At 42.4% G+C, this 16,545-nt stretch overlaps 2 protein-coding genes across 3 annotated transcripts; both read right to left on the bottom strand.

Annotated features, from left to right (window-relative positions):
• Positions 1 to 5,569: 5,569 nt before the first annotated feature.
• Positions 5,570 to 7,784, bottom strand: mylz3 (myosin, light polypeptide 3, skeletal muscle). The gene is made up of 6 exons (XM_008423682.2): positions 7,653 to 7,784; positions 7,403 to 7,430; positions 6,561 to 6,704; positions 6,310 to 6,480; positions 6,158 to 6,235; positions 5,570 to 6,087 (listed from the first exon to the last, which is right to left on the bottom strand). Exons 1-6 carry the CDS (start codon positions 7,653 to 7,655, stop codon positions 6,059 to 6,061), a joined length of 453 nt encoding a protein of 150 aa, XP_008421904.1. The 5' UTR covers positions 7,656 to 7,784; the 3' UTR covers positions 5,570 to 6,058.
• Positions 7,785 to 9,239: 1,455 nt separating this feature from the next.
• lancl1 (LanC antibiotic synthetase component C-like 1 (bacterial)) lies at positions 9,240 to 12,883 on the bottom strand. Of its 2 annotated transcripts, none has more exons than XM_081614899.1 (9): positions 12,781 to 12,883; positions 12,391 to 12,508; positions 12,193 to 12,310; positions 11,657 to 11,867; positions 11,275 to 11,569; positions 11,019 to 11,201; positions 10,759 to 10,935; positions 10,560 to 10,632; positions 9,240 to 10,116 (listed from the first exon to the last, which is right to left on the bottom strand). In XM_081614899.1, the coding sequence occupies exons 2-9, from the start codon at positions 12,475 to 12,477 to the stop codon at positions 10,040 to 10,042; spliced, it is 1,221 nt and encodes a 406-aa protein (XP_081471025.1). In that variant the 5' UTR covers positions 12,478 to 12,508; positions 12,781 to 12,883; the 3' UTR covers positions 9,240 to 10,039. The 2 variants fall into 2 exon arrangements, with proteins under 2 accessions (XP_081471025.1, XP_081471030.1); XM_081614904.1 differs by lacking the exon at positions 12,781 to 12,883 and adding an exon at positions 12,583 to 12,774.
• Positions 12,884 to 16,545: the final 3,662 nt, after the last annotated feature.

Raw genomic sequence — 16,545 nt, 5'->3', positions numbered from 1 at the left:
TTACTTAAATTAACACACGTATTTGTAGTTCACTATGAAATGAAATTAAGTAAACGAACATTTCGCATGATTTCACGTTTATCCACAAAAAAAAAAAAAACAACAAAGCAGCAGAGTGAGTCCTCTTGTCCTTCGGTCTTCCTTATGATTCTTCTTTTAGTAAAAGAAACCGGCGGGTTCTTACTGTGTGCTGCCACCTACTGGTAAATAAGCATCAATATTCTAGATATCTGCTTCTAAATTAATAAAAAATATCAAAAATAAATAATATAGATTCATACATAGATGTATGTTATATTCAACATTGTTTAAAGTGTCATCAAAAATAAAGTTTGTTTCTTTTTTTTTTTACTGTACAGACTGTATTTACTTCATCTTATTACCACAAGGGGGCAGCTGTTTTTAACTTTAGGGAAAAGTGAAATATAAAATGATTCTGAGAACGAAATCTACACAAAAATGATCCGGGTATGACTGAGCGGTGCTCACACGGGTCACCTTTCTGCCGTTTTCAGACAGATTCAGGTTTCTGTGAACTGTGTTTGAGTCAAAGGTGAGACTGCAGGAATCTGAAGGAAAGAACAAACAATTCAGCTCCGTGCATATTATTGTTACTTAAAAAGGTTTAAAATGAAATATTTTTTTTATGATCATAATCTCACAGATTTAGAAGAGGGAGAGAAGGTTATAGACTTTTTGAAGTCCAAATCAAGGTAAGCAGAAGACTTTTGCCAATTTATTATGAAATGGACATGCAGATATGACTATAATATACACTACTAAAAATATAAAGGGAACACTTAAACAACACAATATAACTCCAAGTAAATCAAACTTCTGTGAAATCAAACTGTCCACTTAGGAAGCAACACTGATTGACCCAACGAGGGTCCCTGTTGTCAATCAGTGTTGCTTCCTAAGTGGACAGTTTGATTTCACAGAAGTTTGATTTACTTGGAGTTATATTGGGTTGTTTAAGTGTTCCCTTTATATTTTTGAGCAGTGTATATCAGAGATACGCAAATAGAAGTACTTTTACCACAAGTTAAAGATTTGTGTCTTAGTTTGTCAATCCAGCCGCTGAAAATTTAAGTTCCATTTTGAAATACATTCTAATACTGGAAATAAATGTGGTAGATTACACTCAAGCAAAAACGTGAGCTCTAAAGGCTTCCACTTCTTTGCGTTGAACTTTTTAATAAAATACACTGAATTTTGCGTTTGTATCGTTAGAAATAAAGCTTTAAGGCACCGATAACACCTACTGACGCCACAGCCAACTATAAACAAAGTGCGTCAAAAGTTATTGTGACCTATTTAAGGCCCAACTCTGAATTAAATAGAATATTTTACACTTTTGTCTCAGTGTGACGTCAAGTGTGACTGCAGACTGCAGTAAAATACAAGATATAGTTTTGCGTGAATTTTTTTTTTTTCTTTTCTCCACAACATATACTTTGCTCCGGGTCTGTCTGGTAGTGAGTGAGAAAGGAAGTGACGTGTTTCACCTGGCAGCAGCTGCAGACAACACCTGTCCTCCTCGTCCAGAGACATTTCTAACTCCAGAAAAGCCCGACTGAACAAACTTCTTCACAAACTTCTTCGAGCAACACAAACACGGAGACGCGAGACGAGCAGAGATCGTCTAGCTCGTGTGAAGACTGATCACTCGGTCGCTTTAGGACTCCAGTCCTGGAGGGCCACTGCCCTGCAACTTTTAGATGTGTCTCTGCTGCACCACACCTGAATATGATTATTTTGTCGTTAGCAAGGTTCTGGAGAACTTATCTATACAAGAAGCAGGTAATGAAACCATTTCATTCCAGCGTTTTGTACCTTTGGCACATCTAAAAACTGCAGCACATGTGGCCCTTGAGAACTGGAGTTTGACATCCCTGGTTTATGCAATACCAGGGATGTCAATATGTCCCGTGCAATAAATGGGGCAGAGTTTTTTTTTTAGTCAATGTTTTACTTAAGTTAACACACATATTTGCTGCTCGTTAAGAAATTAAGTTAATGAAAATTTTATGTCTTTTAGCATCTGTCCACAAAAAAGAGGAGCAGAGTGAGACCTCTTGTCCTTCTGTATTTATTCGTTACAATCCTTCTTTTAGAAAAAAACCCAGTTCTTACGCCGTGCTGCAATCTAGTGGTAAAAACTAAACAAGCATCCCCATTTTGGATCTGATTTTCAAGTTATTCTAATAGAAATATAAAAATAAATATACATGTGTACATATATTTATGATATATGTGATGGTGTTTAAAGTGACATCGAAAATAGTATTTTTTTCCTTTTTACTTTATAGGCTGTATTTATTTCTTTTTCTTTTTATTACTACAAGCCGGGGCAGCCGTTTTCAACTTTAATAGGGATGAATTGGATAAAAAAAAAGCTCTTGGTATTTAAAAACTAGCTGAAAGTGAAATCTAAAATGATTCTGAGAGCCAAAAAAATATTTTCTCCTTCATGACAATTAGAAGTACACAAAAAATATTTATTGAAATAAAAACAAAATTGTATTAAATTTGTGTGAAATCATTTTCCAGGCGAGAAGATGAACTTTTGCCATTGGTTCAAGAAAAGCGTGGAAATTCCTGAGTTCTAAAAGTCAAAAATATGCAAGAGAAAACAGACATTTTGAGATTAACCTCTGGAAATTTCTAGCAAAAAACATGAAAATTTCTGACTTTCAAGTGTTGAACATTTTCACATTTTCTTGAGAAAATTTTGAAGATTAATCTCAACATTTCAAAGACATTTAAAATGTAAACTCACATCCTGCAGACAGAAACCATCAAATTGGCTGAAACAAACATAACCATGAACATGACTGTGTGGTAAAACATTTGCATATTTTATCCGACCAATAAAAGAAATGTGTTTTAATACCAAAAACGTCGACCTTCAAATAATTATGTTCAGTTATGCACAAAATACTTGGTCAGGAATCCTTTTGCAGCCTTCAAGGCGGCATGGAGGCCATCAGCCTGTGGCTCTGCTGAGGTGTTATGGAGGCCAAGATGCTTCGATGGCCTTAAGCTCATCCAGAGTTTAAGGCTCATATTGTGAACTTTCTCTTCACAATATCCCACAGATTCTCTATGGGGTTCAGGTCAGGAGAGTTGGCAGGCCAACAGTAACACCATGGTCAGTAATACCAGTGGTTTTGGCACTGTGAGCAGGTGCCAGGTTGTGTTGAAAAATTTTATCTTCATCTCCATAAAGCTTTTCAGCAGATGGAAGCATGAAGGGCTCCAAAATCTCCTGATAGCTGCTGCATTGACCTGCCCTTGATAAACACAGTGGACCAACACCAGCAGCGGACATGGCTCCCCAGACCATCACTGACTGTGGGTACTTGACACTGGACTTCTGGCATTTTGGCATTTCCTTCTCTCCAGTCTTCCTCCAGACTCTGGCACCTTGATTTCCGAATGATATGCAAAATTTGCTTTCATTCGAAAAACGTACTTTGGACCACGGAGCAACAGTCCAGTGCTGCTCCTCTGTAGTCCAGGTCAGGCGCTTCTGCCGCTGTTTCTGGTTCAAAAGTGGCTTAACCTGGGGAATGCAGCACATGAAGCCCATTTCCTGCACATGCCTGTGCACGGTGGCTCTGGATGTTTCTACTCCAGACTCAGTCCACTGCTTCCACAGGTTCCCAAAGGTCTGGAATCGGCCCTTCTCCACAATCTTCTTCAGGGTCCGGTCACCTCTTCTCGTTGTGCAACGTTTTCTGCCACACTTTTTCCTTCCCACTGAGGTGCCTTGATACAACACTCTGCGAACAGCCTATTCATTCAGAAATTTCTGTCTGTCTTACCCTCTTGCTTGAGGGGTGTCAATGATGACCTTCTGGACAACAGTCAGGTCAGCAGTCTTACACATGATTGTGGTTTTGAGTAATGAACCAGGCTGGGAGTTTTTAAAAGCCTCATGAATCTTTTGCAGGTGTTTAGAGTTACGTTGTAGATTCAGATGATGAGGTTAACTGCTCGTTCAGAGAACCTTTTCACGATATGCTAATTTTTTGAGACAGGGATTTGGGGTTTTCATGAGCTGTGTGCCAAAATCATCAGTATTAAAACAATAAAAGACCTTAAATATTTCAGTTGGTGTGTTAAGAATCTAAAATATATGACAGTTTAATTTTTATCATTAAATGATGGAAAATAATGAACTTTATCACAATATGCTAATTTTTTGAGAAGGACCTGTATAAGAACACAACCAGGTGAGTGAATCACAATAATAAGGTTTATTTAATAAAGAGAAGTGGAGGGGGAGTTCTGGATACGGTGCCGGGTCGTCAACTGTAAATGAGAGGATAGATGTAATTACAGTCGATAGCTGAAGGCTCTCACAGAGACAGTCGGAGAATCTAACTTGGGAAAGGAGTAAGCTAGTGAGCTGGGTTGGGTTGTTTCCTGATCTTGCTGCGGAAGTCGGAGGGCCAGAGGTCCATAATCCGGCAAGCGATGCACGTTGGAGGACGGACAGGTAAGAAAGGCTGTAGACTGCTGGCAAACGGAGAACTCGGATTCATCCAGGGGCAAGGGTTCTGGCTTCCAGTGGTGCAACTACACATTATTCAGGTGGATGCGAAAAAATAAATCGGCGCCCCTGGCGCCCCTCGCCCCCGGAAGGAAGGTACGTCAGGGCTAAGGACCTAAGGACCTAAGGACCTCGTTAGAAAATCACCATAATTAAGAAAAAAAAGGTTTTAAAACATCCGTCTTTGTCTGTTTAATCTATACAATAAGTTTCACCTGGTGAAGGAACAATTACTGAAATAAATTAACTTTTCAATAATATTCTAAGGTGAATCACGACAACATCATAATTGGAGCATGGCATGAATGATCTTTGGCTGAAAATGATAAAGATGTGAAATGATCAAAATTTGATAAATATTGATATAATGAAATAAAATGCATTTTTGTTTATTTTGTTTCCACAAAAGAATGAGACAAACAGTACCAGTAATGATTTAGATCTATTTTCTGAGTATTAGATTGGAAACCTTGTGCTTTTTCAAAATATTTTGTTCATACTTTTTCCATCTTACTTTTGCTAACTTTTTTTTGTTTTTCTCCCTTCCAAAACCTAAAAGTAAAAAGGTGCTTCTTGCAAAAATTAGTTTTGAACTGTAAATATTCATAAAAAATGACAAGTTATGTATTATTTGTGGCTCTAAACAAGTTTTATTGAACTAAACGGAGCTCAAAAATGGCTCTTTGGAGTGTGTGGCTGCAGACGCCTGCTGTAGACTGTACAGCCTAAACTTTATATGCTTTAATTTTCAACATTTATTTGAATGAGTCTGGCCAAGGTTCTACTGACTCATTTAAAGAATGAGCCATATTTATTACAAATTTTAAGGCATAAAATCAATCTATTCTTAATTATACTACATGGTTAAATCCCTTAAGGTTCTAATATGTAATATTTCACAAGATTAAGTAAAATTATATGTGAGATTTGACTTGAAATCAACAAATATAGTTTAGAGAAACCTCTAGCTGTGAATTAGAGCAATGAAAGATCAAGGATCAGCCCAGGTGGGATGTACAGTGGAAAAGTTTATTCTGAAGTGACTCAGAGTGAAAATAAATACAACTTTTCAGGGAGGCGGGAACTTCTGGCGGTCTGACCTCATCGTTTCTCCAGCACCTTTGGCATTGCTGGGCCAGTGATTATGGGACTGAATGAGGTGGCGGTGGGAAGGGAGGGATCTACCCTCACTTGGTGAGCGGTCACCCCTTCTCCCCCGTTCCTCACCCCATGTGGCGAGAGGCGACGCGCCCCGGGGGGAGAGCAGAGGCCAAGTGATGGGGTCTACAACGAAGAGGCGATGTCCTGAGAGAGCAGGTTTTGAGACGAAGTGGAAAGGAAAACAAAATAAACAATAAGATGGGTTTTCTTCAACATCCCTTGTACATTGTCCTTGTCTTTCCTTGGTTGGTCTTTGAAACAGCGTTGATGTCCTGAACGCTGCCGGGCTGTCTGTAGGCAAGCTACAGCTTCTTCAGCACTAGTGCTGCCGGCCTCTTACACAGACAAGATGTGCTTGACGAAAGCTAAAGGAGGAAGTTCAGATCATTAGCATCCTGCCAAAATAAAACCAAACCTGGAAGACAGATGACTTACCCTCGTAGTGTATGCTGCCGTTCTCGTCTTCCTGTCCGGCCATGAGGGCATCAATCTCAGTCTCATTCATCTTCTCTCCTGTGGAAACACAAGGATCCATCTCAGTGTCTACATTTCTACCGCGCTAAGCAAATGTACGTGTCTAAATTTACCCAGGGTGGACAGCACGATGCGCAGCTCAGCGCCCATGACGGTTCCGTTGCCCTCCTTGTCAAAGACACGCAGACCCTCAACGTAGTCGTCGTAGGATCCCTTGGGAAGGGCATCGACCTGCTTCAGCATGGGCAGGAAAGCGTCGAAGTTCAGCCTCTTGTTGGCCATGTCTGTTGGTTCACATTGCACTTGTCTTAGGGAGACACAAGACAACAGCTGCCACTTCTCTAGAAAACATTTGGCGTCTTACCTTCAGCGCTGGGGCTGCCAAGGATCTTGATAACGTCCTTGTTGGTGGGATTCTGGCCCAGAGCGCGCATGATGTCGGCCACCTGGTTGTAGGCCACCTGGCTGTCACCAATTCTGTCAAAGAGACCAAAAGCCTCCTTGAAGTCTGGGGAAAGGTAAGAAAAACCTTTGAGTTAAACGTTTCAGATTTGTCGTTGGGTTTTCTATGACTACAACATTCTTGTAGGCGACAGCTGTGTGAAACCAGCCTGGATTGAGAGATTAAAGACTCTGAGCTGCATGCTTTCACCATTGTTCGCAGCTAATTGGACATGACAGCTGTATCTAAGCAGAGAAGAGAAAACTGGGGGCCAGATGATGCTTTGTCATCTCTACCAAGCCCATCAGGAACTCAAAGTGACCTTTTTGAGAGATTTATGCTCGCCTAGCAGCAACAGCTGTACCTCCCCACCCCGACCCCTCCTCATTCCTGCTTGCTGCTTGGAGCAAACTGATACACCCCGACAGAGACACCAAGGCCATATAGAGACTTGGGTTGGGAATGCTGATTGAGGCATTACAAACGCCTCCTTGGTACAGGACTAAAACACCCTGGACGCTGAACAAAGCCTGCCTGGACACATCTTTCAACAGGGGACCACAGGGACGGGATCTTGACCTTTGACTTGGGGATTAACAAGTATAAGACACTGCTAGGTCGTCTTAGAATAGATAACCAAAGACAAGACGGTGGAATCTTCTACAGCTGACTCTGCCACTCGTTGGGCGGTAATGTGAAAATCTCAATGAAATTACCAGAAAACAGGAAGGTACTTTGAAGCTAAGGACATCTTCTGGACTTACCCTCAATCTGGTCCGGTGTGAACTCCGTCTGTCGAATAAAAACACACAAAAATAAACATATGAAAAACAAAATAAAGCAATTTCATTCCAAATCAAGCTAAAGGTGATGGATTTCTTGACTCTGAGTATTTCTTAAATCCCTGATAACCAGATAATTTTTTTCATTCTTTTACAAACTTTTGAGAGAGTAAATCCAGACCAAGAAACTCCATCGCCCCCCTATTGAAAACGGCCAGAATCACCAACACACCATTTTGGAGAGTAGGAGCACGGAGGAGCGGAAAGGAAGGAGAAGAGAAGCTGAAGTCCCGAGACAGAGTGGTCCTGAGCCATGGTCAAAGCCCCCTTATTTATGTTCGGCATGTGATGTCACGCAGCTCCTGGTGAGGGAGGAGGGATCGGATGACACGTTGGGACATCTTTAACTTTCTTAGGGAAAGCAGAGCCGTCTCCCCTCAGAGCCTTTAGAAGGGGAAGGGCTATTTTTAGGCCCTGGGACTGGCTTTATGATGATCTATTTATTGGGAAAGGGTTAAATAATGAAACTTCTGGTTGGAGGAGATGTTTCTGGAAGACGCTCGATGCAGGGAGGAGGCAGGAGACTCAGCGGCTGTCTCCTGACGGGTCACTGACCCGTTCAGCTCGGTTACTAGGTGGTATTTTTAAATCAGACAGAACTCTCCTCCTCATATGGTGAAATGACAGCAGGGGGAAAAGTTGCCGAAACGTTGGCTGCTCTCCGGCAGGTATGGAGCTGCTGAACCTGGCAGCTAGACTGGAGCCAAACTGGAGCTAAACTGTAACATCCTCTGTGTACCCGCAGAGTAAAACCCAACAGTCATCCAGAGAATAACATGTTTTCTTTAGATTTTAATAAACAGCCAGAGAACACGATGTCCAGAGGGAACATCAATGTTCTACGACACTGAAATGACCTTTGACCTTTCCATTCCTAAATGAGCTCTGCGGAGAGCAATAATTTACAATACTTTTGCACTCCGAGATACTAATCATTGCTTCTGAAATCTTGTTAGATTCTCACCTGGACTTTGACTAGGCCAAGGGCGTCCAACCTTTACAATTCTAAAACCTAGATATTTTTTTTTTCAGTCTGGCTTATTCACATTTGTTCACATTACATGGATGTTAAATGACCCTTAAAAAAGACAACCAGTTATTTGGTTCTTTTAAGATCAACCACAGCATAATGCTGCTGACTCTGTGTGTTGGTTTGTTGCAAACTTCAAGATTTCTAGAGTGAAATAAGTTTCTCCCACCTTGGCTGTTGGTTTCTGCAGCTCCTCCAGAGACACCAGGAGACTCCCCTCTGGTTAACCCCTTCAGGAGGACAGCCAGAATGTGTCTCATGGTATTTGGAGATTATGTTCTTTAACTTGCATCTAAAAATGCAGGGAAAAAAAAGTTTCCTAGAAAACCCCAAACTACTCTGGACCTCATCCGAGCTACTGATATGTTGATCACTCTATGAAAAAGTTTAGATTTTATGAGAAAGTCTGAACGGAGATCCTAACATCCTGTTGACTGAGAGGTCTCAATATTCTCCATGTTTTCTGTGGCTTTTCAAAAAACAGCATGAGCCTTGGTGTTTTAATATCTAATCTCTAATGGTCTAATGGTTGAATTTTTTTGGTGGGAATTTAAGAATAAACTAACATTTATTGGAAACCTGGATCTGATCCACAACAACTAAATGTTTGATGGACAATCAGTGATCATACTTATCCACACAGAAAAATCCTTATTTTCAGATACTAAAGGATTTACTTCACATCTACTGTAAAGCAGAATCTGCAAGAATATCTAAGCAAACAGCTGATTTCACTGGAATTAATGATGCAAACTTTATTGATTCTTTTAACCACATGGAATCAGACACATTTCATCTCAGTTCATATTTACAAATATTTCCTGACACTGTAACGGAGCGGCTGGCATCCAGCAGGAAGACGAATGTTGGAGGACATTGGTAGGAGCAGCAGGCGCTTCCTGCGGGCCACAGATGAGCTCTATTTTTACCTGCAGTCCTGCAGGACGTGTTGGGTTTCTACAGCCTCTGCTGCAGTAACTGCATTTCTGCTGCACAGTGGAACCACAAAACAGACGGGTTCCTGGAGAACAAACTCAACTTTTTGAAACAAATAGCCAATCAAAGTGGATTAAAAATCTCCCAGGTTATTTGAATCATATTTAATTTTCCCTTTATGAGCTTTAATATTAAATCTGACACATTGCTGTGTTTATTTTCTGGTTTATTAAACCAGAAAATAAACCCCTAATGTTGGGACCAGGTGTCAACTTTAACACTTTCCCCTAATGACTCTCTGCTGCCACCTGATGGACTCTCCTCGCTAATACTGCAACTACAGGAAACTTTGCTGCTTTATAAGTGGAGCCTTTAAAGTGTTATTACAATTTGGGAAAACAAAAAATATATACCATATATTTTAAAATCCAGACTTTAGAACATTTGGAAATTAAATTCTTTCCTTTTTGCCTTCTGGTAACTGAAAACAAACAAGAGTGGTCTGCGTAGCGTCACATTGTGCTGCGGACTAAAGACGATGCGTCTCTGCATGCGTACGACAGCAGGCCTCGTTTCTGCACAGGAGTGGGGGGTTAGACCTCAAAAGCTGGAAACCTGGCCTTCATTGGCTGCAGAAGGTCTGCCAGGAAATAGATGGTGCCCGCCATGCCTGCAACCAGAAGGGAGCATGTTCTAATTCTAAGACCAAAAGATCAAAACAGAAGACAAACAGAAAAAAATCCAATTTCTATGAAAATGCAGTGGGAATGCTGTAATCTGAATGTTTTGCAGTTGACTTCAAATGCCTCTGCAATTTTCACCAAAAAGACGTGCAAGAAATGTAAGAAAGACGGGAGAAAAACCTGCAAAACTCCTATAGAGTTCATTGAAAAATGTCACTGAATTCAAAAATCTCACACACAAAGTATTAGAAATGTTTCAAAAAAATGTTTACAAAGCTAAACTGTACAGACACAGCAGCTTATGAGCTACAATTGGCAAAAAGCTAAGGCTAGCTGAAATACTAATGACAGCATCTAGACCAGCACTAACATATGGACCTACAGTAACATATTCTATGCACCATTCACACTAATTTTTTGCGGTTCGTACCTTCGAACAGAGAGTAGGGGGTGTCTGGCGTCCGGCAGCCATGGCGACCGTAGTTCATGCACCAATCTGCAAACTGCAGACACATTTCAATCAGAGGGCTGAGAGTGTCCGCTGTGATCCTGACTGCTGCAGCTGCTTTCAACCAAACTTAATGTCCACGTCAAAGTCAGAGCAGAAGAAGTGACCATGGTGTGCTCACCATGCAGGCCCTGTAGAGGTGTTTGGGGTCCTGCGTCAGCCGGTAGAGGCCCAGGAAGGTGTAGGCGTTGCCGGCGGCGCCGTGGCAGAGGCCGTAGCCTTTCTTCAGCAGCCCCCAGCGCCACACCACCTCCCCGCACTGCAGCGCCTCCTCCAGGTACCGCGGGTTCCCCAGCACCTGCAGCAGTAGAACACCACCACTAGAGGGCACCTGCAGCAACAGAACACCACCACTAGAGGGCGCTTGCAGGGTGAACTGACCTTGTAGGCCTGCAGCAGCATATAGACGACCCCGGGCGCACCGTGGCACCAGTGCACCAGCTGGTCCCGGTCATCCCCGATGCAGGGTGGGTAGTTCCCAGACGGGAAGCGCAGGCGGCAGACGTGTTCCACGCTGGGCTGCACCAGCCGCAGGACCAGCTCCTCTGACGACACGAAGCCCGGCTGGACCAGAACACATTGTAAGAACCACAGCAGGGCGACAGCATCATGGTGAGGGCCTGGACCTATGTCCCACCTGCAGGAGGAAGTAGTAGATGCCGGCGAGGCCGTGGGCGGCACCCACATACTGCTCCTGGTACCACTCGTACATTAGCGGGCTGTGGTTCTGGAGGCGGAGCTTCCTGCTGAACTGCTGGCCCGACACCAGAACTGCCTCGCTGACCTGCTGGATGCAGTGCAGCGGGATCCGGTCTGGACCCAGCTGCTGGTTCAGGAACACCAGGGAGGAGAGGTAGCCCACCCGGCCGTACAGCAGCTCGTCCGGCAGCCCACTGGACCCGCTCAGAACCACCTGCTGGTACTGCAGCAGCCTGGAGGCAGAACAGCAGAACCACAGCGGTCAGACCACAGCCTGCGGTCCAGACCTGGGTCCAGTCCTGGTTCCAGCCAGTCCCAACCTGCTGATGCAGTCCTCGGCCTCTTGCACCCTCTGCAGGCGTGAATAGACCACAGCAGCTACGGCCAGCGGTCCAGCGTCTCCACACAGGAAGGTGACGTCATGGCGACGGGTGAGGTTCTTCAGGCAGTGGGTGACGTAGTCCAGAGCCCTCTGCAGGAAGGAGGCTTCTTTGAAGATGCTGTGGAGGTGCAGGTAGAGCAGAGCGATGCCTGCAGGGAAACAGACAGCAAACATCACTAGCCTCTGCTAGCTCATCTGAAGGAACAGCCGGGATAGTCCAGACATGCTGGACAGAAACGTGACTGTTTCTGTAACAGATTCTTATTAGCTTACTGCAGGGGAAACAATAATAATAAAATGATCACAGCATGATGTTGCCACTAGTAATGAAATAGTAACACAGCATTATGCTGTGTTACTATTACTGTGGACAGTAATAGTAACTGTCCACAGGAATATAGGAAACAACGCGCTGCTTCCTATATTCCTGCAGCTTCTGTCATCACCAGTGTCACTGATGGCTCCGCCCCTCACCTGCCCAGCCCGTGTAAGCGGTGCAGTCTCTGGGATCAGCAGACTTCAGTCCATTCTCCATGACAGCCAGCAGCTCGCTGACCTTGCTGCTCACCCTCTGGGCAAACGCCGGAGTGAGCTGGAGGAGAAAAGAAGGATTTAAACAATGACCAGCAAACCAAAGCTCGCATGTATCCCCCGCATCCCTCTGCGGTTTACCTTTCCCTCACAGTCAAACAGTGCTTGCGTGGAAGCTGGGTACCCATCATAGTCATGATAAGGATTCTTCAAAGCTCGTGTGTCCATTTTCTTTATAACAGCCGGAAGCTTTTTATATCTACATCGAACAAAGAAGAATAAAAAATGAACACGGCGTCTTAAATACTCAACACGAAGCCACAAAAACACCACCTGGTCTCTGAGCAGAGCTACACGCCCACACCATCCATGCTAGCGAAGCTGCTACTACTTAGCTTAGCCACGGAGCTAATGCTAGCCGTTAGCATCAAGCGGCGCAGGAAATACTGTAAGACTGTAATAAAACGAGCTAATACTCTGCTATTAAATGTAAATAAAAAGAAAACAAAAGAAAGTATAGAATTTATTCACATAAGAAGCCACCCCTCTGCAAGTGTTGCTGTGCAGCCTCTTTGTGTTGTGATGTAGCTCCTGAGATGCTAACTCGCTACTGCCTACTACTGCAGAAGAAGAAGTACTGCAGTTAACAAATTTGACTACAACAAACCATCACCACAGGGGTCATGCGGTGCCCAGACAGAGGTGGGTAGAGTACCAAAAAATTGTACTTAAGAGTAACACCACTTCAACATATTTTTATTCAAGTAAAAAAATAAAAAGTTGCTATCCAGGAAGTTACTCAAGTAAGAGTAAAAAAAAGCATACAGACCAAAATATAAAGTGGAAATTTTGGTATTTTAAGAACCAAAATGACAATAATTCAAGTAAGTAACAAAAAATAACAACATTACACAAAAGATTACAGTTACTTTCAAAATAAAACTTATGAAACTAACAAACACTTCAAGTGTAGAAGAGTCTGAAAAAATACTGGATTTACTTGTGACACAAGAAAATTAAGCTAAGTGCATTTCTTCCATGTTCACTTTCTTTTAAAGTTATTTATTGGAATCATATAATTACTGTTATGCTGAACTTCCAATAATAAACTATGTTGGAACACAGATAAACACATAGAAATGATGAAGACCCTACCAGGCTGTTCCACTGGCAGATGATGAGTTCTGTTGCCAGGGAGATGCAGGGCTGCTGCTGATTGGTGACTAGCTACTGTTCCTATGCAGTCTGGAAAACCCTGGAATTTAATAGCAGCATTTTCCAGGTTTGGAAAGGGAAAGATATGAAGATTGGAAAGAAGATTTTGCTTATTTTTCTGATATCAACACCTTAACCAGGCCTTGGACTGTCTGTGACTTCTTCTCTAGTGTCTTAATCTGGAACCGTTTGTTGTGCTTCAATGCCTCCCAGTCTTGGTGACTCGGGCGACCTTGCCTTTGAAAATCACAAATGAAGCCCACAATTAGATGGTTCCATCATCATCATCATCATCATCATCATCATCATCATCATCATCATCATCATCATCATCATCATCATCATCATCATCATCATCGCCTTGTGTTTTCCTGTCTACCTGTCTGCCGCTTTATGTCTGCGTCGGCGCCATTATTTCCACATCAGCTGTCCGGGGTGGAGGGTTGAAGGTCGGACTTGGACTGCCACGCGTTTCCTTCAGGGAAGGGATGGAAATGAGGCTGAAAGAGCAGGAAGATTCAGAGGAAGACCTTCGCTTTGATTAGAGAGCGGCTCCCCTCCCTCTCCGCCTCTGGAGGAGGAAAAATGTTTGATCCATTTATTGATCAGCCGTTATTTTTCAACAGAGAGGAGCAAACCTGACTTTACAACATGAAGTTGTTGATGTTTCACGATTTTTTCCCAGTCAGTCATTTCTATAAAAACTGTCCCCACAAAGGTTCATTCATTTTCAAAGCTGAAAAAGCTGTGCTTTTTTTTTAATCACAAATTCATATTTCTCATCTGTAACGTAGCATTAATACATAAACTAAAAGCAGTTTCAAATACTTTCTTATTAAAGGAAGAGCTATCCAAAACCAGTCTGACTATTTTTTCTAAAGTCACTACCATGATGTGGGAGTGATGCTTTTACATCACATTCTTCTTATCAGTACAATCAAATTTCAACTCCAGACTTTGTCTAGTACTCTACAGAACTTTATATATCAAAAAATCTTAAAATATAAAAATGTTATTGTATTCCCGATTTCATTCCAGACAAACCCAGCTCTCCCAAAAAGTAATCACCACTTTAACTGGTATTTGATTCAGTTTCAAGTGTCTGACCTGTAGAAATCTCTCAAACAGAACCTGACTGACAACGTCAAGTAGACTAGAATATCTCAAAGAGCAGAACATCATGCCATGCAATCTTTGAAAAAACAAACCAAAAAAAAAAAAACCCTATAAGAGACTATGTTTTTAAAATCTACTGGATCTACTGGAAAGGTTTGCAAAGCCATTTCCAGAACGTTGTGGTTCCAGTGAACCATCAGCTGAAGCCAATAGTCCAGGGAGAACACAAAGATCTGTTTCATATTCACCAAAAAATATATTCATTATCCTCAAAGTTTCTGAAGGACATGTTCAGTGGGCTGAAAAGACTAAAGAACCTACAGTTATGCCTGGTGGTGGCAGTGTGATGGTCTGGGGCGACTTTGCTGTTGATTGAATCATGAATTCTGCTCTCCACCTCCAGCCTTCAGCCAGAGTTGTCCAGCAGGGGGCGACTTCATTCAGTTTCATGTGCTGGAGTTGAACTCTGGACAGGACATGTTTCAAAACATAAACCAGTTTGGTTATTAACAAACTACCTGCTGTAATTTATATCTTCCTGTAAAAGAACAACCTGCATCGCTTCCTCAAGTGCTCCCACCAGGGAGCTGACTGAGCAGCTGTAAGACACAATGAAAACTTCAGTTTGAGGGGGCAGAACTGGGCCCCCCCCACCCCCTCACCCTCCCTCCTCCATCTCCCTCTCCAAGTGGACAGCATCCATGTTTGGTCCAGAGAGAGAAAAACCCAGCAGAAAAGCGAGTGACAGCTGAGATAAAGAACATTCTGGTCTCTGTCGCTCTGCCACGGCCCCCCATCTGTGACGCGCTAAAAATACTCCCAGTCTGCTGTTGCCATACCAGTCAACTGTCAGGAGGATGGAGTAGGGAGGAGAGGGGGAGGGATGAAAGGGAGGTGACAGACAGATACAAGTCGAGTCATTTGACACGGAGCAGGGAGAGAAACGGCAGGATGAAGATGAAGAGGAGCAGGGAAATATTACTACACAGGAGAGTCGCTGCAGATTAGACTGTAACTAATCCCTGTCTTATCAGAGATGGTAGCAAACAGATGCAGCACAGCAAACAAAGGTAAATACTGTCGCTTAGTTTACCGTGAAACAAACTTAGAGCACTCTGCAGCAGGTTTCCTGGCTGGAAAACTGAAACATTCAAGCAATTCAAATAAACATCATCAAAATGAAATGTAGAAACTGAAATTCAGAACTGGTCGTCCGAGCAAATTTACCGTGAAGGCAAACTCCAAGATGATAGGAGAAGTCTCCAAAAACATGAAAATACCTGCAGCTGCTTCAAAGAGAACATAAAAACCATATTGTAGAAGACAAAAATGAATGACTTGGACACCAGAAGATGGGACACGTTTGGCATCAACCAAATCCAGTATCCAGGAAACAGAGCACCAACAGTACAGCATGGAGGTGGAGGTGTCATGGTTTGGGGACGCTTTGCTGCAAGAGGAGCTGGTCAGCTCACCATACACTGTAGAAAAAAATCTGTTGGTTTAACAGTAAAAACTGGCAGAAGTTCACTAACAATACAGCAGATAATTATTATTTTAACAGTGTTCATGTGTAAAAGTTTACAGGTTCTCCTGTAAGGTTTTGCATATTTTCAATATAGTTTTCGGATTTTTTTTTTGTAGAAACATACAGTTTAAATGATTAAACTAGCAAAATTCTTCTGATAAATTAGCACGATGCTGTCGTTAGTATCTCCAGTAAAACTACGTGGTTGCTTACTGTACATTAAATCCTTTTTAACTTTAATGGAACATACTGGAAAAACCCCAACATATTTCTAAATGTTGAAACCTCATAAAACGATTGTCATTTTGATCATACTTTTGTGTAAATTTGACAAATAAACTGAAGGAAGTGTTGGATTTTTTTTTTATTAGATTTGTACTAAATGAGCTCAAACAGAAAATCTGTGCATCATACCCTCAACCCATTTTGGTTAATAT

Source organism: Poecilia reticulata, chromosome 2 (genome assembly GCF_904066995.2).
Source record: "Poecilia reticulata chromosome 2, P_reticulata-male-v2, whole genome shotgun sequence".
Lineage (NCBI taxonomy): Eukaryota > Metazoa > Chordata > Actinopteri > Cyprinodontiformes > Poeciliidae > Poecilia > Poecilia reticulata.
Note: the sequence above shows the minus strand (reverse complement) of the source record. Positions and strands in the feature narration are given on the sequence as shown.

What these genes read in the sequence shown, in the direction of transcription:
- mylz3 (XM_008423682.2), bottom strand. An exon ending in TGGCAGCCCCAGCGCTGAAG is followed by an intron (nt 6,481 to 6,560) that starts GTAAGACGCCAA and finishes GTGAACCAACAG; the next exon opens with ACATGGCCAACAAGAGGCTG. An exon ending in CGGCAGCATACACTACGAGG is followed by an intron (nt 6,088 to 6,157) that starts GTAAGTCATCTG and finishes TTCCTCCTTTAG; the next exon opens with CTTTCGTCAAGCACATCTTG.
- lancl1 (XM_081614899.1), bottom strand. Translation starts at nt 12,477, where the DNA reads ATGGACACACGAGCTTTGAAGAATCCTTATCATGACTATGATGGGTAC. An exon ending in TGTTTGACTGTGAGGGAAAG is followed by an intron (nt 12,311 to 12,390) that starts GTAAACCGCAGA and finishes TTTCTCCTCCAG; the next exon opens with CTCACTCCGGCGTTTGCCCA. An exon ending in ACCTCTACAGGGCCTGCATG is followed by an intron (nt 10,633 to 10,758) that starts GTGAGCACACCA and finishes ATGTGTCTGCAG; the next exon opens with TTTGCAGATTGGTGCATGAA.